Source organism: Impatiens glandulifera, chromosome 7, assembly GCF_907164915.1.
Source record: "Impatiens glandulifera chromosome 7, dImpGla2.1, whole genome shotgun sequence".
Classification (NCBI taxonomy): Eukaryota; Viridiplantae; Streptophyta; class Magnoliopsida; order Ericales; family Balsaminaceae; genus Impatiens; species Impatiens glandulifera.
In genome coordinates, this window is record NC_061868.1 from 35,313,885 (window position 1) to 35,340,757 (window position 26,873).

Genomic DNA, 26,873 nt, shown 5'->3' on the forward strand with positions numbered 1-26,873 from the left:
GGCAGGTTATATTAGTATTTTTGGATTTTTGGTGTTTTTTTTACATTTATTAATATATATAGTTAAGAGAGAAAATGGTGAAAAGATTGAAATTTATCTATTTGTTTAATTTTTTTTTTCTGACCTAATTTGGCAGATTATATTCATTATTAGTATATATATATATATTTTTTTTGTAATGAATTGTTGGTGTTTTTTTAAGATATATATTGTGAAAATATAAAGGTTACTAGTGTTCTCTTCTCTTTGAGGAATCGATATAATGAATTTAATTTCTTTTTGTTCCTGAATTTTCACATTTAGCAAAGTAAGAAATTCCTTACCATTACTCTACTTGAAACAAAGGTTGTAGTGTATCCTTATTGAACATATCAACATAATTACCCTTATCATAAGAAAATTGAAGATGGGGATCAAAAATTAATATTGCTATGATTCTGATACTTACTCGAATCACTTTATGAGAAAAGTTGGGATATTTGAGATCTAATCCGGAAGAGTCATCTTGCTACGGTAGATTAATATTGCTATTATTTTGTTTCTTGCTCGAAAGTTGAAGTTTTTATTGGAGTTCAATATCCGTGAAGTGATTGCTACGGTAGAAAATATTTTATTTGAATGTGTGAAAGGATGAATAGTTTCGAAAAGAAATCTATTGATTCTCTTACCATTGGTTGGATGTAACTGCAATTATTTACTTCACGGGATGTCGATAGATCAAATTATTTCTTAAATTGGATTTTCTTGACTGTCTACGGTTTCATTGTGTGTTCAGATTAGAAGTTTTGTATTTCTTTCTAAGAGATGTTTCATATAATTAAGAAAACACTATCTTTCTAGAATCTTCTTAATCATATTTTTATCTTTCACCAAAAGTTGTTATTCAATCATGTCAATTTAACAGACTTGACCATCCTATCGAACATTCAAATATTTGTCCTACGGGTTTTCATAACCATAAAAATTAATAAAAATCTAAAGAATGTGAAGTTATTTAGAAGGAATGGTTGAGAATGGAAGAAATTCATACCATTCTTATATCCAATGAACTTAATAGAATGAATAGATATTTTTTTCCTAAGAGATGTTTCATATAATTCAGAAAACACTAGTTTTCTAGAATTTTCTTAATCACATCTTTCATCAAAAGTTGTTATTCAATCATGTCAATTTAACAGAATTGACAATCCTAACCAAACATTCAAATATTTGTCCTACAATAATTGGTGAAGGGTTTTCATAGCCATAAAAATTAATGAAAATCTAATGAATGTCAAGTTATTTAGAAGGAATTGTTGAGAATGGAAGAAATTCATACAATTCTTATATCCAATGAACTTAAGGGTGTGTTTGATAGCCCTGGAATTGGCATTGGAATTGGAATTGGAGGGTCCAATTCCAATTCTTATGTTTGTTAGACACTTTAATATTAAGAATTGAAATTGGAATTAGAATTCCAATGGAATTCAATGTAGTGTAATTTGATAGTTCTCAATTCCTATCTTTTTAGGTCGGAATTATAATTCCAAATTAACACGTTTTTCATGTTTTTGACATATTTAACACGTTTTTCACACATTAAACACGTTTTACACGTTTTTAACACGTTTTTTACACGTTTAACATATTTTCATATTTTGGCACGTTTAACACGTTTTTGGCACGTTTAATACGTTTTTGGCACGTTTAACACGTTTTTGGCACGTTTAACACGTTTTTCACGTTCTTGACACGTCTAACACGTTTTTGACACGTTTAACATGATTTTCACGTTTTTAACACGTTTAACACGTTTTTGGCACGTTTAACACGTTTTTGTCACGTTTAACACGTTTGGACACATTTAACACGTTTTTCACGTCATTGACATGTTTAACACGTTTTTGACATATTTAACACGTTTTTCACGTCTTTGACACGTTTAACACGTTTTTGACACGTTTAACATGATTTTCACGTTTTTAACACGTTTTTGACACGTTTGACACGTTTTTTACGTTTTGGCACATTTTGCACGTTTTGGCACGTTTAACAAGTTTTTCACATATTTAACACGTTTTTGACGCGTTTAACACGTTTTCACGTTTTTAACACATGTAACACGTTTTTTTATGTTTTTGACATGTTAAACGCGTTTTCACGTTTTTGACACATTTAACACATTTTTTTACGTTTTTGACACGTTTACCACATTTTTGACACGTTTTACACGTTTTTCACTTTTTGGCACGTTTAACAAGTTTTTCACATATTTAACACGTTTTTGACACGTTTAACACGTTTTCACGTTTTTGACACATTTAACACATTTTTTTACGTTTTTGACACGTTTACCACATTTTTGACACGTTTAACACGTTTTGACACGTTTAACAAGATTTTCACATGTTTAACACGTTTTTGACACGTTTAACACGTTTTCACGTTTTTGACACATTAAACACATTTTTTTTTACGTTTTTGACACGTTTAACATGTTTTCACGTTTTTAACACATTTAACACTTTTTTTACGTTTTTGACACGTTTACCACATTTTAAACACGTTTAACACGTTTTTCACGTTTTGGCATGTTTAACAAGTTTTTCACATGTTTGGAAGGTTTAACACGTTTTTGACACGTTTTCATATTTTTAACACGTTTAAAACGTTTTTAACACGTTGTTGACACGTTTCACATGTTTTTTACGTTTTTCACGTTTTCACGTTTTACACACGTTTTAATACGTTTAACACGTTTTAACACGTTTAACACGTGAAAAACGTGAAAAACGTGTTAAAACGTGTGAAAACGTGTGAAAAATGTGTGAAAACGTGAAAAACGTGTGAAAACGTGTAAAAAACATGAAAACGTTTAAAAACGTGTGAAAAACGTGAAAAACGTGTTAAAACGTGTGAAAAACGTGAAAACATGAAAAACGTGTGAAAAACGTGTGAATAATGTGTGAAAAACGTGAAAAACGTGTTGTAATGTGTGAAAAACGTGAAAACGTTTTAAAACATGTAAAAAACGTGAAAACGTGTGAAAACGTGTGAGAACGTGAAAAACGTGAAAAACGTGTTAAAACGTGTGAAAAACGTAAAAAACGTGTGAAAACGTGAAAAACATGTGAAAAACGTGAAAAACGTGAAAAACGTGTTAAAACGTGTGAAAAACGTGTTAAAACGTGTGAAAAACGTGAAAAATGTGTGAAAATGTGAAAAACGTGTTAAAACGTGTGGAAAACGTGAAAACGTGTGAAAATGTGAAAAAATGTCAAAAACGTATTAAACGTGCCAAAACGTCAAAACATATTTTAAAAGTTAACATTTTGAACCGATATTTTATTTTACAAACATTGGAATTAGAATTGAATTACAATTTTATCATTTTCCCAAACATAAGAATTGGAATTGAATTACAATTCTATCATTTTTCCAAACATAGGAATTGAATTGTAATTCAATGCCAATTCTCATGGAATTGGAATTATAATTCCAATGCCAATTCCAATTCCAATTCCCCATCATCAAACACACCCTAATAGAATGAATAGGCTATAATAAAAGATCGAAACATATTCCTTAACGAAAAATCGAAGAAAAGTCTTAACTTGGAAAAATTGTATTCCTTTATTACTTTACTCAACCTTGACTTTCAAATTAAATCTATAAATATACATATCAATTACAATAAATATATATATATATATATAATGGCATGTAAATTTCATATTCATCATTTGGTTTGAATTGACTTGGTTATCTTGGAATCATATTTAAATATACACAACAGCTAAAATTTTCAGGCACAATAAACTAAGAGGACTGAAATGATTTCGACAGTAGTATTTGTTTTTGTGACCCTGATTATGTTCCAAGTAAATACCTATTCTTACTTGTCTCAATCATACAAAAAGATGCATAACTTGTACAAAGCTTTAATGACCAAAATGAGCAAGTTAAAAAATTACTGAGATTAAAAGAACATATAAAATTTAAAATAGTAATAATAGTAGCAACAATAGAACTTACAATGTTCCATGAAAAATAGAATAAAGTATTTCAACATACAGTTGTTCTTATGCCAATCAACCACAAATGAAAACAGTATCTCAAAATTTCAAAACATCCAAATATGACTTTGTCTGACAGTTGAATCAACAACACATAATAATTAATAACAGTAATAAAACACTACAAACAAATCAAAAACAAAATCCAAACAATCCTTTTTGCTTAAGACCTCCACTTGGATCCTCCAGATCCACCACCACCACCAACTGGGAATGGCCTCCTGCTATCACCACCACCGCGACTTCCCCAACGATCACTTTCACCACCACGGCCACCCACCCCCGGACCATCAGGAGCCGCTGCCTGTCCACCACCACTCTCAGCCTGTGTGCGCCTAAACCTAGGAACATACTTCCCCCCTGATGCCGGAGCTGCCGCAGCAGCAGCCGGGACAGCGGCCAAGGGTTCCACAGCATGAGGAACGTCGAAAGCTGACCTGGCTGGGTGGACCAACTCGGAGGATTTACCCAAAACATTCTCTTTCCAAAGCCGTTCTTTCTCTTCCAGTTCTTTCTCTCTTTGCCTTTGCTTCTCTGCAATCTCATCTAGTTTCGCCTTACGTTCTGCTTCTTGTTTCTTTCTTCTTTCCTCTTCTGCATGTATGCATGCATCTTAACCATTAGTAAATAGAAAATATATATATATATATATATATATATATATAATTAAAGATTTACCTTCGCGTTTGCGAGCTTCCTCTTCTTCCTGCAACTTCCTGAGCCTCTCTTCCTCCCTCTCCAAATAGCACAACACTTTCCTCTTGTATTCCCTCTCTTGTTTCCTCTCCTGAAGAATTTGGTTAACCTTCTCCTCTCGTTCGCCCTTCAGTCTGTCAAATTCTTCTTGCCTGCGTTTCACCAATCTTTCCTGGAACTGGATCTGCACCGGAAAAGAAAAAAGAATAAAACTGACATCCAAGGCCCCATATCATAATGTATATGAGAGAATGGTAAAAAGCCTATAGATGAGAGAAACGAGGGCCTTGTTCGAGGTAAGTTATTTTGCAATCAACCATCATCATTTCTTCAATCAAATGATTCAAATCATCAACCAAAATACTTAAAAATACCCTCGCTTTTCTTAAAAGCTCTATTTAGTATACATTCTAATATTTGGCCATCAAATAATACCTTAGGTTAATAATTCATTGTACTAAAAAAATAGGTTATACAGATTCCACAATATTATCTTTCATAAATACCCTTAATACAACACTCTAATATATTCTAATTACAATATTAGCTTATAACTATCTAAGATATAATAACCTCAAAAACCATTGTACTAAAAGGTTATACAGATTCCACAATATTATCTTTCATAAATACCCATAATACAATGCTCTACTATATTCTAATTACAATATTAGCTTATAACTATCTAAGATATAATACCCTCAAAAACCATGCTGTCATGATCTTAAAGAAACAATTACATGGTCTTAAAGATGATCAGTTTAATTACCTTATATTCCAACAGCCTAGAAAGCCTGTTCTTCTCCTTGAGGTCCCCATCATGACGCTGCCTGCTGATTTCTATCTCTTGCTGAGAGAGCAATAACAAAACAAAATAAATCACAAATCAGATATTGTATACATCCATCCATCCAAAGGAATTAATCAACAAAGTATAAATCATATAAAGAGAGCAAAACATATACAGGAAGTTAATGAGATATTACTTGGTGTTCACGCTCGTGCAATTCACGTTCTTCCACGAGGCGACGTTGGAATGCAGCTTCAATCAAAGGAGCTGCTTCTTCCCTTTTAGCCCTCTCCAAATAATCCATAGTCTTGGCTAACTTCTGCAGTTTCTTCTCCATCTCCTGCCTCTCTCGAAGTTGCTCAGTCAAAGCCAGCTCCATCAAAGATTGTTTTGTTACTTTTCCCTGCACAACAGTAAATTCTTAACAATTGACCAAGACAAACAGTGTGTTAAAGTTTTTCAGTAGTAGTACCTCAATAAGTGGCTTCTTTCCCTTCTTCTTACCACGTTTATCTGCATCTTCAAGCATGGCTCTCACATCTTCCATCTCACGGTCCTCTATCTCTTTTAGCTTTTGGTTTCTCCTCTGTTCGTATTCTGCAGCAAGCCTTCTCTGTTCGGCATCTTCAGTTATCTTCTGAATTTCAAGTTTCTTTAGCTCCTCTTGGCGTTCCAATTCCAACAAGTGACGTTCTTGCTCTTCCTTCCGTTTCTCAATTATTGATTTTCTAGCAAGGAGTCTTTTGTGTTCCTTTTCAACAGTCTCCAACAAACCGGGCAGTATATCACCTAGTTTTGATGCCTTCTTTGTTGGAGGACATATCATTCCTCTAGCTTTATTTAGCGATTCAGCAAAATTTGTTAGATGGTCACGCAGTTCATTTGATTCAAGACCCTAAAAGATAACATCGCCAATAGAAAAGGTCAGACACGGGAAGAAAGGATTTCCTCTGTCACTCAACAGTCAACACACATACAGTCGTAACAACTGAGATATGATTTATGCTCCCTAACTATAGTAAAACAGCAGAAATTAATGGAGAAATAAAGGAATAAGGTAACTTACCAAGTTCGAAAATACGACAATACCCTTCATGTAATCAACCTTCAAGGATATGAACTTGCTATTTACAGCATCGACAGCAATTTTTTCCACGACAGAAAAATTATGAAAAGGAATCATCCGAGATAGGCTCTCAATTTTCATTGTTTGATACACCTTAGACACCTGTAAAGCCAAACCTCGAGTATTGTTATTCTTCATTTCATTATCTCCTGCTGTATTGGATTGAGTTAAAAGTTATACCTGCTGAAGTACTCTCAATGTGGCAAGTCGCTCCAGAGCAGGAATATACTGTGAAAGATGCACTTCAGATACAGAAGAAATGGACGACAGTTTACCCCCAAGTTTAGATATCTTATTCAGTAACGGTTGCACCCTTGATGCAAGATCAAGGGGAAGAAACTCGAGCTCCAAAAGATTGTAAAGATCCTTCACTTCTTGAGTGACACAGCTCATTATACCTTTTGAAACCTGAAGAAACAATAATGTAATCAAATTCAGGTAAATACACTTCACTTGAGCATAGCAATGACCTAAGTGGGCATATTAAACACATACACTGGACACAAGGAAAAAGGCTAACAACAGTGAAGTAGCTATATGCACAAAGAAAAAACTGAAAATCAATAATAAAAGTTATATAATATATATATATAAATATTGTGCTTATTTGTTATCACATTTTATTATCAGGATTATGATCTGAAAAATTATACATTTGTTATGTTTGCCAAAAATCACAATAAGAATATTTATCCCAAATGAAGCCAAAAATCACAGTGATCCATAAAATCATTTACACCATGATTTAGAAAATAACCATAAAACAATTTTATACCAAGTGAAAAAGAAAACACTTTTCAATTTTAACTTTGGAAATTTTCAATGGCCCTAGTCATTGTGTTAGAGATTGTGGAAAAGATCAGTTTCCAAATAGGCTCACTAGTGATCATCCAGATCTAGTATCCTAAGAGAGAATACAACTGATATCAGAACAGACAATAGGTCTTATACCTTAAGAAACAACATAATTCCAATACAAAAATTGATGTCAGGCTATTAATTTTCAAATCCTACCCTTCCCCATAAAAATAATATATAACTAAGTAAGACTAATGCACTCCAAGTAAGCACAGCAATGACCTAAGTGAGCAAGTTAAAGACAGACTGGACAGAAAGAAATCAGGAATTTCACAAGTAAATGCACAAAGAAGAGAACTGAAAATCAGTGAATAATAACTATATAACACTAATGTTCATCCAGATCTAGCATCATACAAGAAAATACAACAAAAAACAACACAGATAATGAGTCTTACCAGTTCAGAAAGCAGGGATGGCCTAGAAAGCTGCAGGAAAGAAGCATCTATTTTAGACCCAATATAAATATTTTTAAAATGATAAGACAATATCATTTACTCATTGTTTTAATTACCACTTCTCTATTCTCAAGCTTGGGATCAACAACGAATCCTATAAGATTAGCCATCCTTGAGTTCCTTTCTTTCTCATATTCAAGGACCATGTGTGAAGCTCCATTAGAATTATCATATGGGCAAACTGATAAAGCTGCGAGAACAACTGAAGAAGCTATTAATTGTAAATCCTTCTGGCCTAGGTTCTTATTGAAGCTTTTCTGAAGTGAAAACAGCTTAAACCATGCATATGCATGATAGAGATGGCTCGAAGAGACCCAAAAGATTTCAGTTAACTTTGCATAATAAACAACCATAAGAGATGGTTTAGGAGTTTTTTTGACCATGCACATCAATCCATGAATGTCTTCCACGGAGCGAAAAGCCTCCTGCGTGAAACAAAAAATAACCAACAATGAGAAAATATCATATTAAAAGAAGCAGTTATAACCTGCACCTACTGCAACAGAAAAGTAAGACTGACCTGCCAAAGCTCAAGCTCAGTCGCAGCTTTCAACTGCTCAAATCTTGTATCAAGATAAAGCTGCAAGCTTTCAGGTGCAGAAATATCAGGACGGTCTCTTTGATCCCTATATTTGTTAAGGTTTGCCAGATGGTTCCTGATAATTTCACACAGCCTACGAAATTCAGTGGTGCGTTTGTATTGCTTGCAGAACTGGAATGCACGGTGTGCAGTCATCTGAAACAAATAAAATAAAATTCTAATGAGTACTTTGCAAGATAAAAACAACCAGGACTGATATCCTCGTGCATCGATCATAATAATGTTTTCATTAAAAACATTTTTTATCAAGCTCTGGTCACAAGATATATATGTTTGTTTTTAAGTTTTCAGTTTGCAATTACCGCATAAAGGCTCTCCAACTTTGAGTTGTTCCTCAATATTTCAAGCACTGTTCTATATGTCTCCCACAAAAATTTGAACCATGGGGTAACAAGTTCACGATCAGATCTATCTTTTCCTTTCTCACCACTGACAAAACTTAACATAAGATCCTCTGGCCTTTTATCAGCTTCAAGGTCATCAACATCCAAAGCTTCTTCAAGGGCTTGAGCTTGATTCCGTGCAGTCTCAGCTCTCTCAGTGGATAGGTGCATAAAATGCTTGATCACCTCCTCCAATGAGTTCACATTAACTTGTTGACATACAATACGATACTGGATTAATCCATCCTTGGCATATCTACCCCTTCGCATGTCAACACAAAGCTCAATGTACTTGAACATGATCCTTTCCAGTGTCTTTTGCCATGCTCTGTGCCTCTTTGATGTTATTAGATCATGAAGAGCTTGCAGAGCGTCCTGCTTCTGCCCAACATTGATCAGCTCTACACCAAAAAGAAAACATTTTGAGCTTCAAACCAAAAAACAAAAAACTGGGTTCATCAAAATGACAGTTATATCATTGAAACTTGAGGTCAAGAGTACATTTTGATAACCCCAATCAATTGGACAAATGAATCTATCTATATCTAAATATTTTACCTTCCGCCCTCTTTAAAGCATTCTCAGGTTTAGCAAAGGTTGACATGATAACAAAATCAGATCCTCCAACAACAGTCAAATGTATAGATTACCTACATAAGAACATCCAAAGAAAATAACCCAATAAAGCATATATAAAGATAGATAAGGAGCAAGGTTTATCAGTATACAAAATAGATAAAGAAAGAAACTTTTCGATAACAAAATAGGATTCTGAGATGGCGATTCAATTCAATTGATAAGATAAGATAAACAAAGAAGAAACTTAATTCGATGTTATTAAACACAGTCTCTTTTTCTTACCGGAGCAGCTTGACAGGCGGACGATCGAACTTGTCTTCGCTCAAGAGAAACTCAGCTTTCGCCGGAGCCTTACCGCAAGAGATAAACCAGTAGCGAAAGGGAGAGAACGGATCGTAAGGGCTGCGCTAGCTAGTGATGACGAACAAAGCGGAACCCTTATTTGCAGGTATGCCTACGTTTAATCAAATTTGGAGGGTAAATCGGTCTTTTTAGAAACCCATCTCTTGTTTTCTCTAATCTATTTAATTTTTTATTCCTTTTAATTATTTTTGCAAAATAATCCTCAACAAAAAAAAAATTAATTAAATAATTCTGAATTTTGTGCCATCAATTTATTATTTATTATATTTTTCTATTGACTTCTCTTGAAGTAAAAATCTCATACTAATGCCCAAAATTCTTAGTTGTGTGGATGACTTTCCCTATAATGTTGCAAATAATAATTTCTCAAATAATCTCAAATTTTTTAATAATATATAAATAAACAAAAATTTGGAGTTTTCTTGTTGAACATCAAATAGGTTTAAAATGTAGTTTTTTTTTCTTCTTTTTTGTTTGCAAATGATTTTAAAGAGGAAAGAGAATCAATAAAAATTATTTCACAGCAATTGATCAATTAAAAGAAAAATTGTATCTAACTTTCCAATTTTAAAAAATCGAAATTCCAACAAAATAGACCAATTCCGAGTTTCTCGAGTTTGGCAAACAAAATATTTTGAGATCCATTTAATGAATCAAAGTCATTTGGAAAAAAGAGTGACCACGATAATTCAAACTAATAATTTTTGTGAATGAAAAATGAATAAAAATGTGTGACGAAGATTAGGGTTGTAAACGAGTTGAGTCGAGCTCGAGTAAAAGTTTATTCGAGTTCGAACTCAAATAAGTGTTCGAACTCGATTTAAGCTCGACTCGATTAACTTGGGTTTAACCGAACTCGAGAGCTCGGCTCGAGCTCGATTTAAAGCTCGAACTCGACTCAAAACATACAAAATTAAAACATATCAAATCAATCATCACAACTAAAAAAGTTTCAATATATCACAAGTTCACAACAAAGTGAACAAACATATAGAATCATTCATTTCACCTAAAAATATAATCATTACATCAAAAAGAACATACTAAACATTACACATTAAAACTATTCCACTTAAAACATAACATTCCAACTAAAAATATCCAAAATCCAAAGTCCAAACATACAACATATTGAATTATTCCAACATAAAACAACCAACTTACTTAGAATCCGGAATCCAATTTCCAAAAGTTCAAACATATAACATATTAAATCGGTTGAACATAAAATAACACCTTATTTGGATATCGGAAAATAAATTTCATGGTAAGTTATATCTCTCTCTGTAAAAAAACAATAAATAACTAAATTAATGTTCAAATAATAATATATTTTAAAGAGGTATTCAAATAATTTAGTTAATGTATTGGCGCATAAGTATTGTCTTATTCTAATATAATAATATATATTTGATCACTCATATTCTTTTTTATAATTTTGACACAATTCAAAGTTGAAATTTGTTCTCTTTTATACTCTTTTCACACAATTCAAAGTTTGATAAATTTTGTACTTCTCTTATATAGTACAAATTTGTTGGATAAATTTTGAAATGTATCATTAATCTACATTTTCTTAGACTAACAATTAAATAATAGCATTTCATCCCGCTAATGATGATAGCTCATGTACTTAGATCATGGATTCGAGTGAACTGACAGAATAAATCCTAATTCTATATCCCCGCATATAGAAAGTAAGAAACTAGCATTCAACTAACCCCTAAACTAACAAGAATATGTATTAAGACATTTCATCGAACACATGGAGTGCGAGAGAAATCTCCCAACATGTTATACAATCAACAGTGTTATTCAACATAAACGACTCAACAACACACATATACAATACTCTATACTATATTTGTTATTGATGTAGATATGATGAGTAGGCGGTGAGCCAAGAGACTAGCTTAGAATCTCGATCAGTCACCGCACCGAAATCAATGAAGGTAGGAAGAAGGAGAATAAAGATTGCATAAGGAAGAAGAGAGAAAGAACCTGCTTGGAGCGGAGCCTTCAGACGTTTGAAGATGAACTTTAAATGTTGACGGCTAAATGGAGGACTAGGAATGAAAACCTAATTTTGAATGTTGAGTTATTAACGGTGAATGAAATTGAGGACTCAACTCTCAAGAATGAAAAGCTAATTTAGGGCTTACAAAGCCTTACACTTTTTACTTTTTTATATTATAAAAATAAAAATTATATATTATAAACTCGAGTAGTTTGACGATTACACGAGCCGAGTATATAATTACTTGAAATCGGCTCGATTATATAATGAGTCGAGTTGAAGCTTCATTTTCGGCCCTTATATTCATTGAATGACCATGAGATTTGTAGTAAAATAAAATACTTCCCAGAGAATTCTTCAAATAAAATTTTTGGATTGTTATAAGTTCAAAGTTTCCAAAAGGTTTTTCAATCAAAATTTTGTTATTAGTTTTTTTCTATTTTTTATATGAGATGAATTTGTTGTCAGAAAACTTGAGTTAGACACTCTTCAAACGATTTCCGAAATTCAATCCCACCAATATGATTTTGAATGATAAGATTAGCTCAGAATTGAGTAAATAAATTGTTAATTTTAATTTTATCTCATTGGTCAAAATTATAGCCAAAAATAAGTTAGAAAACAACACATTTTTTATTTATAGTAACGATTTTTAGGACGAAATATTTGTCGAGGAAGAAATCCAAGGACACTTCTTGCTATTGATTTTAGTTTCATTTCTAACACAAAAATTAGTCTTTAATGAGCTAATTTTTTATGTCAATAAAATCTTTCCATGTTTTTGATTTTTTTTTTTTTTTTGCTTTAAGAAAACATATGAATCAATATGTAGTTTTGATCCTCAAATATTATGTTTGAGCTTGTTGATCTAGGATGTTATTTTGAAATTTAGTTGAAGTGTAACTTGAATCACTTTATCAATAAGTTTAACAAAGAGACTAATATTTTGTTATTTGGCTTTCCTAAAGTTTAGACTTCCTTAAGGGATCGGGTGAGCAAATTTATGGAAATTCCAAGTATTAGATACAGCTATGTTTGGATGGTAATATGTCGATCGCTCATTTGTTTGGTGATTGTCTGGTTGTTAGTATCATTTGGAGGAGATTCGCTAAAGCTACAAGACTTAGCAATTTTCCCGCTAGTTGGTTTTATTTTAAAGAGTTAGCGATATCAAAAGCTAAAGATACGTCGTTTTTTTGCTAACGTCTTTAAAATGTTATTTTGGTGCCATTCTCTATCAAATTTGGATTGAAAGTGTTAAAATATAAATAGAAAAAAATTATATTGAATTTGTTATTCATGGTTACATAGATTATGTCTATTATATATAATCAACATAAGAAAACTAAATAATATAATATTGATATTATCACAATTTATAATATTGTGACAATATCTTACAAATATATTATATTATACTCTAGAATCCCCACTCAAACTCACAATGTAACAACAATAAACATTGAGAGTTTGACGGTCAGAAAACAGAAGCGTGAACAATAAGAAGTTACGCATCATTCTTAACCTTCTTCTCTTCATTCTATTTTCTCTTATGTCCAATCCATTGACCATCCATCAAAAAACAGCTCTTCTTCGATTCAGACCAACCAAAATTAACAACCAAACCAAAACCAATCAAATCAAGTTTCATAAACTCCTAAAAAAAACTGAAATCAACAACCCACAACAACCAAACCAAACCAAAACCAATCAAACCAAACTTTACAAACTTATGGAAAACCCAAACCAAATTCAACTCCTTATTCTCAACAACAACCAAAACCAATCAAACCAAGTTTCACAAACAAACACCAAACCAAATTCAACTCCCTATAATCAACAAAACAACCAAAACTAACCAAACAAAGACCAATCAAACCAAGCTTCAAAAACTCACTTCTGATTTCCTCTCCTCAAAGATTAATAATAAAACCAACATTCTTCTAAACCAGCTAATTAAACCAAATCAACCTTTGATCCGTCCAAGTTACCCTTATCACTTAAGAACAAAACAACCAAAATCATTTCCACCAAGTTACCAAAATCCCCAATCCAACTAGACGAAAACAAATTCACTCCAATAAATTCCAAAACTCTAGATAAGCTGCTTAAGACCACCGACAAAAAATAATATTAATAATAAATTATCAGAACCCTCCATCAATAGTTAAGATAACCATTTATGGAGGCAGCGGAAGACTATCACTTGATTGACTCAAAAACGATAACAAGGCTCTGATACCATGTTAAAATATAAATAGAGAAAGATTGTATTGAATTCGTTATTCAGGGTTACATAGATTATGTCTATTATATAGATATTATAATCAACATATAAGAAAACTAAATAATATAATATTGATAATATCAAAATTTATAATATTATGATAATATCTTACAAATATATTATATTATACTCTAACAGAAAAGAATGCACGGGTCTATTCATAAGAAGAAGTGTGGATCAGATTTAGGGTGAGATAGTATTCGATGGTCATGCTCTCATTAATTCATGGAGAAATATTTCGCCAAGAATGATCAATAAGGTAGGATGAAGTCACCAACTTTCAAGATTTAAGGTGTTCTAAAATTTATGATTGTGTGTAGACAGTTTATTGTTTTATTCATTTTTTATGTTTCTTGTTTATTTTATTAAATCAAAGACTTGTTTATACTATAATTCAAAAATTCATGTATTTTTCCCCTTTCTGGATTTTTTAATTAAATGACTGTAAGACATTTCTCAAAATAAAAAAGCTTAGACTTCCTTGATTTTTTATTTACAAATTGAATATTTTAGATATTGATGTTTTGAGTTATAAAGCTCCACAAAAATCCGGAGAAATTAAATTAATTTTCTTTTGTAAGTTTTTTGAAAATATATTATATAAATGGCATACGATGAAAGAACATAATATATATATTTTTATCAATATTGAACGGGTTAACTTTCTGACTTTGAAATTGATTCGAAAGCTGAAATGATCACCCTAACGAGTTTAGGAGTGTTCTTCAATTCATAATAAGTTTTAATTAATGTTGTAATTCAACTTATGAATTCAAATTGAAATTTTCATATTTTAGTTCAACTAGTCTTGAATATTGCTTATTGTTCAATTTCTTGATTGGAAAACGATCATAAAATCATCTATAATTTTTCTGTTGAAACTAATTTGAATCAATCGATCCAAATTGAAAGTACCCAAATTTAATTTTTAAAATTTTTAAAATTGGGTTTCTGTTTAAAAAGTCATAACTCAAGAACAGTGACTCAAAAACCTTCCTAACATATTTTAGAGGTGTTAGGAGTGTGTTTAGATCAATTCTAATAAATCTCGACCATGTTTTATCAAAAACCTAAATTTTCATAAAATTAAAAATTTCAGATCTTGAATTTGTCAAAATGAACAGCTAGTGTTCATGTTTTGGTTTTATCCGATCTTAACATGTATAAGAAATCTATTGGTAAACTCCTTATACCTAATTAGACCTTAAAAATCGAAATACCAGTTTTGGCTCAAGAACTGTTCATATTGAATGGAACCTCATCCCGATTGAATGATGCATTGGGATGATGTTATAAATGATACTTGAGGCTAAACGAAGCTCCTCATCCCTTTAGATTGAAGAATGTAGTTCCAATCGAAATCTCAAAATATGCACTTGTTGTTCTTGGCGTTCGACCGAGGATTTAGCCTATGTTTGATTTTCAACCGAGAAAATCAAACCCTCCCTTGCACCCGATCGAGGAATCCTAGCCCCGACCGAGGAATTCTAGCACCCGACCGAGGGACTTCAGCCTGGGCTTGATTTTCGAATGAGAAAATAAGCATAACATGGTTTTAGACTGAGACTCCCTTACATATGATCGAAGACCAGCGCGCGACTGAGGAATCCAGCCTCTATGTTAACCGAGTGTCCAACCCGTTGACTTCGGGCCAAACCCACTATAGACCTCTATATCCGATCTGGATCGCGACCCGGCCACCTACTTAAGGACCCGTTTGTTTGGGATTTTAATTTTAAATTTTTTTTTTAACAATTAGAAGCCCCAAACTATTTTTTTAAATCCGATAAAATAGAAAATGATTTCAAAATATGTTTAGAATATTTTCATAAAAAAATATTCTGATAAATGCATGTTTGAATTTATTTTTAAATCATAATGCCTTAAACTGATATTTTTGAGGTACTTTTCTCAATAATTATCGACATCAATCGCATGTACTAGCATTTAAATATTGTTCTACAATTTTAAATGCAAGAAAAACATATACATGTCTAGGACTTGAAAAATAATTGATTAAACAAAAATTTAATAAACCAATTTTCAAACAAAAAGTCAAAATTTTATAAAGTAGAGACTGTTCTTTAATGGGTATGGATAATATAGCGCGAAAACCCTTTTTTGAGTATCACCAAACATTGAAGTCAACCTAATCTCTAATAAAATCACGTTTATACACATATATAAATCTTTTATTGATTTAAAATTTAAAATCAATTGGCGACGCTTTAAATCTTTTAAATTATGTTTTTTTAATTAATTTGAAAAAATAGATTTCTTTTAATCAAATTATTGTTTTGATCATTTATAATCTAAAAGATTATTTGAAATTGGTATTAAAAATTATTTATTGTGATAATTAATTTTATATCTCAAAACACATCTTTATAAATATTTTAAATAATGTTTTATTAAAAGATTTTCAACACACAAACTGATGTTAAAATTTCTTGAATCTCGAACTTTTTCGGAAAAAAGGATTTCTAGGGGTTACAGCTTTCTGGAGACTGTGCTGGAGAATTAAATTGTTTAACTCAAAATATAAAATCTTCAATATTAAAGATAAAACTTTTTATTATGTTTTTAAATTAATGGAAACATCTAAAAAGATATATTACCTAGTAGATGCATATGTTTTTATCATAATAAATGTCTAGATCTATAAAGGGTATACAACTCTAATTATTTTCAGATGTACACATTAAGAATGTCGACAATTCTACAAATTATGTACAAAAATTGTCGATGAGGAACAACAATTTGTTACAAATCGAGCAATATTGGAAGAGATTGACCTATAATGCATGGGATCGACCATTCTCTCTAGCAATGAGTCGTCCGATAGAACGTAAGCATTGTGGAGATAAGGGAAAATTCACAATTAAGTTTTGCAATTTAATAAGCTAGTTAAATGTTTGTTAGGAGTTAGATGTGATTGAATTTATAGTTGATTTGATTAATTAACAATTTTCTATTTTGTAGGGTTCTAAAAAATCGAAAGGTGAAGGGTGCATGGAGTATTCAACCGAGGACTTGATCGGAGGACCGATCAAAGGTCTGACCAAGGACAACCGAAGGGCTGACCAAGGGTCCGACCATGAAATCAAACAAGTGCATATTTAACTCCAATTTAAAGTCAAGTCAATGTCCATTTCAAGTTCAAGTCAAAGTCAATGCATGGATCCAATCGAAGGACCCAACCGGTGATCTGATCAAGGACCTGATCGAAGATTCAGTCGAGAGTGACTGAGTCCGACCGAGGATCCAACCGAAAGTTGAAATGGAGCCTCATAGAAGATCCAAACTTTGGGTAATGTGAAGGAGTAAAAGATATGGCATTTTGAATTCAAATTCTTTGCCTAAGTCAAAAGGTGTTAACTAAGGCACTTTGAATTCAAATTCAAATTGCCTAAGTCATGAGGTCATAACCAAGGAATTCCGAATGTTATTGGCCAACGATGTCATCACACCTCATTTTGATGATGTGTCAAAGGGAGAGCCAATGCATCTTCCAAAAATCAAGATTTTCTCTTAGTTGCCAAATAGGTTATTTAGAGAAAATCTCATGAAAAAACTCTCAATTTGAATAGGTCTAGGTAGTTATTGATGGGCTTTGGCCTTAGGGTTTTCCTAGCTTTCCACTACAAATAGCCACCTTAAAGCACCTTGCTAAACACGGATTTTTCATTCTCTACACCCCTAGGCTGACTCATTTTAAACACGATTTCTACCACATAATGCATTTAAGATGCCACTTTACTCCCCGTTCTAAAACATAAAGCCGCCACTTCTTCCTTAAGCAAGAACACCAAGCTAGATAGGCTTGGTCTTTTAAGCTTAAGGACATTATATAGGCTTTTCGGATCAAAGCATATATACATGTAAGTCTTGAACCCTTTCAATTTCAATTCCAATTCCAATTGCAATCAATAAAACAAAAACTTAAATTTATGCATGCATGATTGTTTTATTTTCGTTAATTTTGTTTGAATCTTGATCTTACTCGAATTTGATTTAGTTTATGCCTTAATCCTTGTAAATATTGCACCATATGTTAAATAAATCAAGATAACAGAACCTAAGATCAAATTAAAATATCTTGAACGAAGATAAAATCAAAAATCAAAGAAACAACCTTAAAAAGGGATAGTCTTTGCATGCTCTCTGTCATTTCATTACAAAACTTCTAATTTTCCTACACTCATTGTATTTATTTCATATATTAAGTATTTGAGCCCAAGAACAATTGAGTGTAGAAGTAAACTAAAGCATCTTGACCGAGAAATTTTTTGAACAAACTAAAACCGACCCTTAAAAGGTTTATGCTTTGTATTCTTGGTTTTGGATTTTAATTTGGTTTAATCTTGAGGTTTTATTTCATTTCTTGTAAATATGTTGTATGTTTAACATTTAACCCTAAAAAACATTTGAGTTTAGGAGACTTCGTGGCTACCTGTAGATTTAAGTTAGAGTTCTCGTGCGGATGGCCGAGAAAAATAGAAGCGATTTGTTTTGTGCCTCAGCGACGTTGGAAGGAGACTCTTAGCTCTTATATAAGGCTTCCCGACGCTTCTTCCACTTCCCCATGTTGTCCCTACGAGCGATCGAGAAAATAAGGCATCCAAATGAGAGAAATCCCAACACCCGACTGAGAAAATCTCAGTGCACGGCAACTGCTCCTTCCAGCATGCATCTGAATACTAATCGACCCCTTCCTGACGCTTTGACGCTCTTCTTCAACATTTGGCTTCAAAAAATGTCGCCTAATTTAGTTGTTGCTGTGTCCGGCCAATTTTTTGTTGTGCCCAGACCGAGAAGTCTTAAAGCCTTCGACCGAGAATTCCAAATGTTGTTGTTGTGTTCAATTAATGGAGTTGTTGTCGACAAGGATGACAATGGAGCGGTTTGGGGTGGGGAATGCATTTACGATCCCTATCCCATTTTTATTTTGGGGATTTTTTACTACCAAACTCGTCCCATTCGGTTTCGAGGAATCTCCGCAGGACACCGTTTATACCATATTCTCAAAAATAAATAAATTTTTATATAATCAAATTATATAAACGAATTTTTTAATATAATATAGATTTTAATATATTAAAATTTATATTATTATACAGAAATAAACTTAAATCTCTTATAAAATATAATAAATAAATAAATATATTGGTAATTTTATATATTTAATTGTGTTTATAGTGTTTGAGGCATAATCGGGGTAAAATCAGGACGGTACGGGGCGGGGGACGCAAATACCATTCATACCTCATTCCCGGTTAACTACCGGTTAAACCGGGAAAAACCCGCCCCAAATGGGACAATTCGGTTCTTTTACCGTGGGGTCAATTTGCCATCCTTAGTTGTCGATGCATCCGACCGAGGGAAATTGTTGATGATCCCCACTCCCGACGCTTGCGACCAAACCGAATTCAGCCTACTATATCCACAATATTATTATCCAGTCTAATAAAACCATAAAATTTATTGAACTTTATATATATATAGAATAATATATCTCACTTCTTCTCTTCTTTTAAAATATTAAATTTTTTTTATAAATATAAGTTATCAAATAAAATTATAATATATTAAATTATTTTATCAAATACATTATATAAAATTGTTGAGCATACAATAAATTTTGTGGTCACATTTAAGAAATAGAAGTAAATAGAACCTACAATAATTTTCTACTACTATGTATGATCATATGAATTTTACCATACCCTGATAAAATTTATATTTGATAAAAAAAAAAGGCTCATATATGTATATGAAAGTGAAAGTAAAAAAACAAACATCTTTTTGTGCAAATTGTAGAACTATTCAGTGAAACAAACATCTAAAAACCTAAATAAATACTCTCATGACCAAATTGCTTCAAATAGATTTCTCAATCTGAAAGAAGAAACCTATGAAACCTACAATGTTGAATTCAACCAACAAACCAAATGCATAACAACATAACGGAGAAGAAGGAAGATTCAAGAAGATAGGTATGTGGGAACCAAAATCATCTTCCTGTCTTGTAATAAAAAATTTGCATTTCAATGGAGGAGACCTATAGCAACATTTCTGCGATTTGGATTGCATTAAGAGCTGCTCCTTTCCTTATTTGATCCCCACAGACAAAGATATCCAACCTGCTCAAGAATAATCGATTAACATTAAAGGTTTCTCAAGGATTTCAGTATCAGAAACCCGAAACAAAACAAAAATTACCCGTAATTCCCATCTTGAGACAAGTCTTGGCGTATTCTACCAACAGCAACATCGTCCTTGTTTGATACTTCCAATGGGGTGGGGAAGCGATTGCCTGATCGATCATCTATGATAACCACACCTGGAGCCTTCTTCAGAATCTCTCGAGCAGTGTCCTGTTCTTAAGAAAAAGTCGATGGGTCACATACTTCAGCCATAAAAAGAAATTAAAAAAATAACTCAGCTTATGAGAATCGGGAGACAATCTTAAGCAGTGATTGATAATTAGATTCATTTGATAACTCTTATTTAAAATCATCTAATTATTTAGATTCAGTTCAAATTAAGCTAAAATATCCGAGTTAACTCGGTAGTCATTATAAGGGTAAAATAATAGTTTAAGTTCTTTCCCAAAATTAATTTCACATTTTGTAAAACAAACTTACATAACAAGTACTTCAAATTCAGATATTTTTGTTGATTATTCAATATTAGTTTACACATGCTTAACAAATTCAACATAACAGTTTATCCATTAATCTTAATAATTAAGTACTTATTTATTTGAATTAGTTCCATTTGATACCTATTATCTAAAGTAAAAAGTATGGCATCATTCAATAGTCTATGAATACTTAACTCGTTAATATAGCAAGAGCGTCCAAAAGACACAACTTTTGTCCATAAAACCTAATCAAATTAGTCATTATAAGAGTAAAATAATCTTTAACTCACACATTTTTCCAAATCAACTTACCCACCAAGTACTTAAAATATAGATATTCTCATTTGTTTTATTCAGCGTTTATTTCTCAATAGACTTAACTCATACGCCACTTCAAATTTAGTATTCAACAAATAAATTTTTTAGCTTTATCAAAGGTTCACGCAATACAAACCTCATCGAGGGGTGTCTCGAATTGAAGGTTGACACTTTCAGCGTGTGCACGCATAACTGGAACCCGAATGCAAGTGGCAGTCACCTTAACATCCTTGTCATTCTACAATAATCAAAACAAGATTTTCAAATTGCAGCAAAAGATTTGTTTAGTTGAATAGAGGAAGAAGTGATACATACCCAGATCTTTCTTGTCTCCTTAACTAATTTCATTTCTTCTTCATTGTATCCATTCGAAAGAACAGGTGCATTGTGCGAGAACAGATTAAAAGCATACTGCAATATGTTGCGAATAAATCATTCCACATTTAACCTTCATAGTTCATACCAAAACCATATAACAATCCTCTGTTTCGGAAAAGTAAAATTTTGACCATTTTTCATTGGAACCATGATTTTGACCCAAATTTTTTTTTTTTTGCAAAATATGCTAACCTGCTGGTTGAAGATGTTACATGTGGGTTCTTTCCCTTCCAAAACCTAATCAGAAATCAAACAAGAATCATCAGAAAGTGAACAAACATGTGGGTAGAATCATAAAATGTGAAATCAAACTAACCTCACGAGTCTGCAACACAAGTTCTTCCATTGCAGCAGCACCAGCACCGCTGGCTGCTTGATATGTACTAACAACCATGCGCAAAACCTGAGATTGAAACCCATCAAAGTAAACATTACTAATCTATTAAGAGTGATTATGAAGCTAAATGATTCTATTCGCACCTTAGCATGACGATGAAGAGGAGTTGCAGCCATCAAGCATATAATTGTCGAGCAGTTAGGATTAGCAATCAAAGCTCCCTTCCCAGTCCCAATCTTGATATGCGACATAGCATCCGGATTAACCTCAGGAATAACCAGCGGCACACCATCAACCATACGGAAAGCCGAACTATTGTCAACAACAATTGACCCAGAATCAACAGCAATTGGTCCAAAATGCTTACTAATCGAACCTCCGGCGCTGAACAGAGCAATATCGACTCCGTGAAAACTTTCCTCAGTTAACTCCTCGACAACGTAGTCTTTGTCCTCGAATGTAAGGTGTTTCCCAGCTGATCTCTTTGAAGCTAGCATTTTTATTGATTTATATGGAAATGAACGATCAGAAAGAACGGAGAGAAATTCTTGCCCGACGGCTCCCGTGACACCCACGACAGCGATGGAGGGGCCATCGTCGCGTTGCGCCATACGGACGGTAAAGGGTGAAGAATGAAGGCGAGCATTGAGGTTGGGAAATCTGTTGATGGTTTTGCCTCCGGAGAGAAAATGGTGTTGATGAGCTAAAGTTGGAGACTTCATTTTCGAGCTGAGGAAACCCAGTTGACGATGGAGAGAGAGAGAGAGAGGTTACTTGGTATGTGTAAGAAGAGTCTGAAAAATCATTTCTTTAGAACATGGCGGCTGTGGTAGGTAGGGTTGGAAGAGGAAGAAACAAGAAAATCAAAGAAACCCTCAAACAATCTTACAAATTTCAATATTAGTTTTTAACTATATATTTAGTCTTTTTTTTTTTATCAAATTTTATTATTTTATTTGTTTATATCTGAAAATAGAATGATAATTTTATATAAAATGAAGTTAAAAATTATATAATATTTTAGATATTATTAAAAATATATATTAAATAATTAAAAATATATATTATAGTTTAGATGGTATACATAATAAAAGAATTATGTAAAATATTAGGTTTTTAATAGATTGGTTAGTATGTAGTAGTATACTTTTGTAAAAAGAAAAATCTTACTCAAGTATTGAGAAGGTTTTGTATTTTATCTCTATTACTATTATGGCATTAGTTCATTCTTCTTTTTATTCATATTCTTTTTTATGAAATAACTATAAATAGAGGTTCATCTCAATAATATTAATAAAATATTTCTCTTTTAGAAAGGTCTTAAAAAAATAAAAAGTTAATTTTGTTTGGTTGACTCTTGAATGACCATTTTTTTACTAATATTTAAGGTTGTCTTTTTTTCTCTTTAATTTTGAGTTGGTGTTTTTATTCAGCAACATCTTTTTATTTGGATTAAATTTTTCATCTGAAATTTTATAACCTGAATAAAAATCTTAGTTGGTAGTGAATTGTTTGTTACTCATACCATTTGATTGTCTTTATGATCATTTTTGAATTCGTGTTCATCAATTCTTAACAACCAATAAGATAAAATTACTAGATCTAGAGTTTTTTTTTTCAATAAAGAATTATTTAAACTAATATTTTAGTAGAAAGCTCTCTTTTAATATTCAAATTTGAGTTGGTGCTGTGTTTTATTTAGCGCGGTATCTTAAATATTATAATCCAAATAAAACTCGCAATTATTAGTAGATCGTTTGTTACTCATACTCTTTGGTTGTCTTGATGGTCATGTCTCAAATTCGTATTTGTCCCTTCTTAACAACGAAGGAAATAAAATTACGAGATTTAGAGTTGTTTTTTTTCAATAAAGAGCCATTGAAACTAATATTTCAATTGGAGATCATCTTCTTAGCGCGCTGAAGAAAGATGTAAAACAACATTGTTTTGGTGTGCGTCTTCTTTCTTTAATCGCAGCGTGGAGTTTGTATATTTTTTTTTAAATGCAACTTTTGATTTATAGTTTCAAATTCAAATTTGTAAAAAACAGCATATCAATGATAATATATAGATCATTTTCAAAAAGAATTGAGATGTAAATTGAGGAAGAGCAGACATATATTGCAATAGAGTGAAATTTGAATGTTTTATTGATATATAGTTCATTTTCCGTATGTTTGTGTCATCTTGTGAATTTTGTCCATTCTTTTTATTCTTTTTGCACTAACAAGTCTAAGAAAAAAATTAGTGATAGATTAACTATATAATGAGTATATGAATAAAATTTTGAAGAAATGAAAACTTACATTCAATTTGAACTTTTCCCTTCCTTTTCCTTTTGTACTTTAGTATCTTAGTGTCGTGTAATATTTGCATTTATAACCTTTTTTTTTTTTAGAAGTGAGTGTGTTACGTATGTATACTTCATCATTTAAAATATCATCACATTGTGTCTCATCTTCTACATTCAAATTCGAGACAAGTTCGGAGATTTCATCTTTTAGCATTGTCAAGCAACTTACAAAATAATTTTCTCGCATCCCGTGAGGTTTCTCAGTTGAGTTAGATCTTATATTGATATCATTACTTGGTTGACAAACACTATCTTAGATACACGACCACCACTGCCATTTTATGAAAATTAGAATTAATTCTATTTCTTACATTTTCATTCATTTTTTAAAATATAACAGATGAGTAAAACAATGACATCCATAGAGTTACTCAACATCAAAACATTCTTACACAAAATCCCTATTGTCTCAAACTTTTGACAAAGGCACTTTATTGTTAGAAATCTTGTCTTGAAAAATAACAGAAATATATATATATAAATTATGTTACAAATATATGAAATAAATAAAATATATGAAAAACAATATCACCGAATAAATTGTTGATTCGAGGCATGTGCTTAGCACATTTCCCTTAAAACAGTTCCACCGTCTCCCCATGTGCTAGAGCTTATCACAGATGGCTGTCTCCCAGGGTACAACGAATCTAGTAGTGATTCAGCACCGAAATCACTACACAACGAGCTTGATAAAGTACCTGAACTATCACCGGGTTTCAACGGAAAAATCGAACATAGAACTCGAAGAACACTCACAAAACAAGAAGAAGACTTTTGAAATTCTAGTGTGAGAAAAATATAAGATAATGTAAAATTTGAGATTAAAGATGAGGGGTTTTATATTGTTGAAAAGTTAAACTTTCATAAAAATAAAATCAACCATTAATCTTTTATCCAACGGCTGACCTTGATTGCCTCTTCATTGCCCTTTGTATTTTCTCTTCAATAGAAAATACACGTTACATGATTTTCTTGCTAATAAATTGATAGCAATAATATCATGAAGGTTACAATGACAATTAACAAAATTAAACATATTTAATTTGATAATTGCTTTTCAAGCCATTAAATGTTAATTACATCATTAACAAAATAATTTAATTATTTGGATCAAATTTCACTTTAATTCACGTTTGAATTTCATTTGATTTTATTTACCCAAATTCTCATTTCCATTCATTAATGGAATTTATGAATTAGTTTAAAATTCCAACAATCCCCCACATTAATGGAAATTGAAAGATTAACCCGGTGAAAGGTTCAATAGTTGAATTCTACATAGGATAGGTAGGTGTAACCCTTTGAACCTTCCCTTGTGAAAGCATATAACTTTACTAGCTGATTAGTAGACTCGATGTCCTTGAACTATTCTGCCTTTTGTGTAAACGATTACACACTTTCACATAGAATTCTCCCTAATACATGTCAAGCTCTCATGGTTGTGTCCATTTTGGCCATGGAACACGTGCCTGGTTCTGTGAGAGGGTCTAGAATTGAGCCGTACAATTCTTTCGAAGCGGCCCCACTTCTCCCTCACATAGGTGATCTCTTTGCTCACAAAGAATCATTAAAAGCGATATGCTTATCCTCGTCAAAATATATATTGTTTCGTTATAGGATTAATCCTCAACAATAACTTTCCAAGTTAGTACAATTAGGTTGTCCCATTGAACCTAGTTCTTGGGATCTCCAGTCTGCATAGGTTGGGTTTTCCTTCATACCAACTTATAGTAGACTGATGTCTCATAAGACTTCAAACTATCTCTCTATTCAATAATTTAATTAGTGGATCCACAATGTTATCTTTGACTTACATAGTCAAATTTGATAACTCCATTAGAGAGTATAGTCTAATGACATTATGTCTAAGACGTGTATGTCTAGACTTGTCATTGACTCTAAGTTTATCTAATTTCAAATTATTATTACTATAATTAGAAATTTCTGATAATCTTGGAATATCTTCTAATAAGAAGCATAGTCATTCGTACATGCTTACCATTTAAACATTTTATTTTTTTATGAAAATATTGTTTACTTGGCTAACTAGTAGACAAAATGTCTTTGAACTATTCTGCCTTCGTGTAAACGTTTATATATTTTACATAAAAATATTTTATTTTTCGACATAAGTCAAAAATATAGATTATAACGTTTAATCTATCCATCATAAGTTTATTAGAAAATTTCCATACGTAGATTGCACTTCTAAGTGTAAACATATTCACTTTAAGACGTAAAGTCTTTCATTTAATAATATCAATATATCATTTGATAACAACGTGATATTTCGTTTAGTGCAATTCATATCCTTTATGGATTTAACCATTTTTATCGTAATTTTCAACGATAAAAATATCGTACAAAAGACACGTAATGAAATAATTTTCATTGTCTTCATGATATATATAATTGTCACATCCACTTTTTAATAAAAGTATGATCAAATTTTCATATCATTATTATAAAATTTATTATAAGTCATATCAAGACTTAATAAACTTTCCTTTTCATTTATTTCATAAAATCTTTTTGAAGACATTGATTCTTCAAAATTTTTATGAAAGTAATGTCAAAATATGACACGTTTCTTGATTTCAAAATCCTCAAATTTTAAATATCGATTTG

The 26,873-nt window shown here is 31.8% G+C and overlaps 2 protein-coding genes across 2 annotated transcripts; both read right to left on the reverse strand.

The window, feature by feature from the left end:
* Positions 1–3,995: 3,995 nt before the first annotated feature.
* On the reverse strand, positions 3,996–9,985 carry LOC124944403 (eukaryotic translation initiation factor 3 subunit A-like). The gene is made up of 13 exons (XM_047484651.1): positions 9,829–9,985; positions 9,526–9,617; positions 8,887–9,368; positions 8,504–8,719; positions 8,040–8,408; positions 7,924–7,953; positions 6,848–7,075; positions 6,608–6,769; positions 6,014–6,436; positions 5,738–5,944; positions 5,521–5,601; positions 4,734–4,935; positions 3,996–4,649 (listed from the first exon to the last, which is right to left on the reverse strand). The coding sequence occupies exons 2-13, from the start codon at positions 9,569–9,571 to the stop codon at positions 4,219–4,221; spliced, it is 2,877 nt and encodes a 958-aa protein (XP_047340607.1). The 5' UTR covers positions 9,572–9,617; positions 9,829–9,985; the 3' UTR covers positions 3,996–4,218.
* A 10,058-nt stretch (positions 9,986–20,043) lies between these two features.
* On the reverse strand, positions 20,044–22,701 carry LOC124946144 (aspartate-semialdehyde dehydrogenase). The gene is made up of 7 exons (XM_047486712.1): positions 22,036–22,701; positions 21,872–21,958; positions 21,748–21,792; positions 21,493–21,588; positions 21,314–21,415; positions 20,436–20,590; positions 20,044–20,356 (listed from the first exon to the last, which is right to left on the reverse strand). Exons 1-7 carry the CDS (start codon positions 22,612–22,614, stop codon positions 20,275–20,277), a joined length of 1,146 nt encoding a protein of 381 aa, XP_047342668.1. The 5' UTR covers positions 22,615–22,701; the 3' UTR covers positions 20,044–20,274.
* Positions 22,702–26,873: the final 4,172 nt, after the last annotated feature.

Excerpts from the sequence above, each read along its gene's own strand:
- LOC124944403 (XM_047484651.1), bottom strand. The coding sequence starts at position 9,571 with ATGTCAACCTTTGCTAAACCTGAGAATGCTTTAAAGAGGGCGGAAG. Across the intron at positions 8,720-8,886 it reads AGTTGGAGAGCCTTTATGCG|ATGACTGCACACCGTGCATT; the intron begins GTAATTGCAAAC and ends TATTTGTTTCAG. Across the intron at positions 4,650-4,733 it reads GGAAGCTCGCAAACGCGAAG|AAGAGGAAAGAAGAAAGAAA; the intron begins GTAAATCTTTAA and ends GCATACATGCAG.
- LOC124946144 (XM_047486712.1), bottom strand. The coding sequence starts at position 22,614 with ATGAAGTCTCCAACTTTAGCTCATCAACACCATTTTCTCTCCGGAGGC. Across the intron at positions 21,959-22,035 it reads CTCTTCATCGTCATGCTAAG|GTTTTGCGCATGGTTGTTAG; the intron begins GTGCGAATAGAA and ends TTTCAATCTCAG. Across the intron at positions 21,589-21,747 it reads GTAACATCTTCAACCAGCAG|TATGCTTTTAATCTGTTCTC; the intron begins GTTAGCATATTT and ends AACATATTGCAG.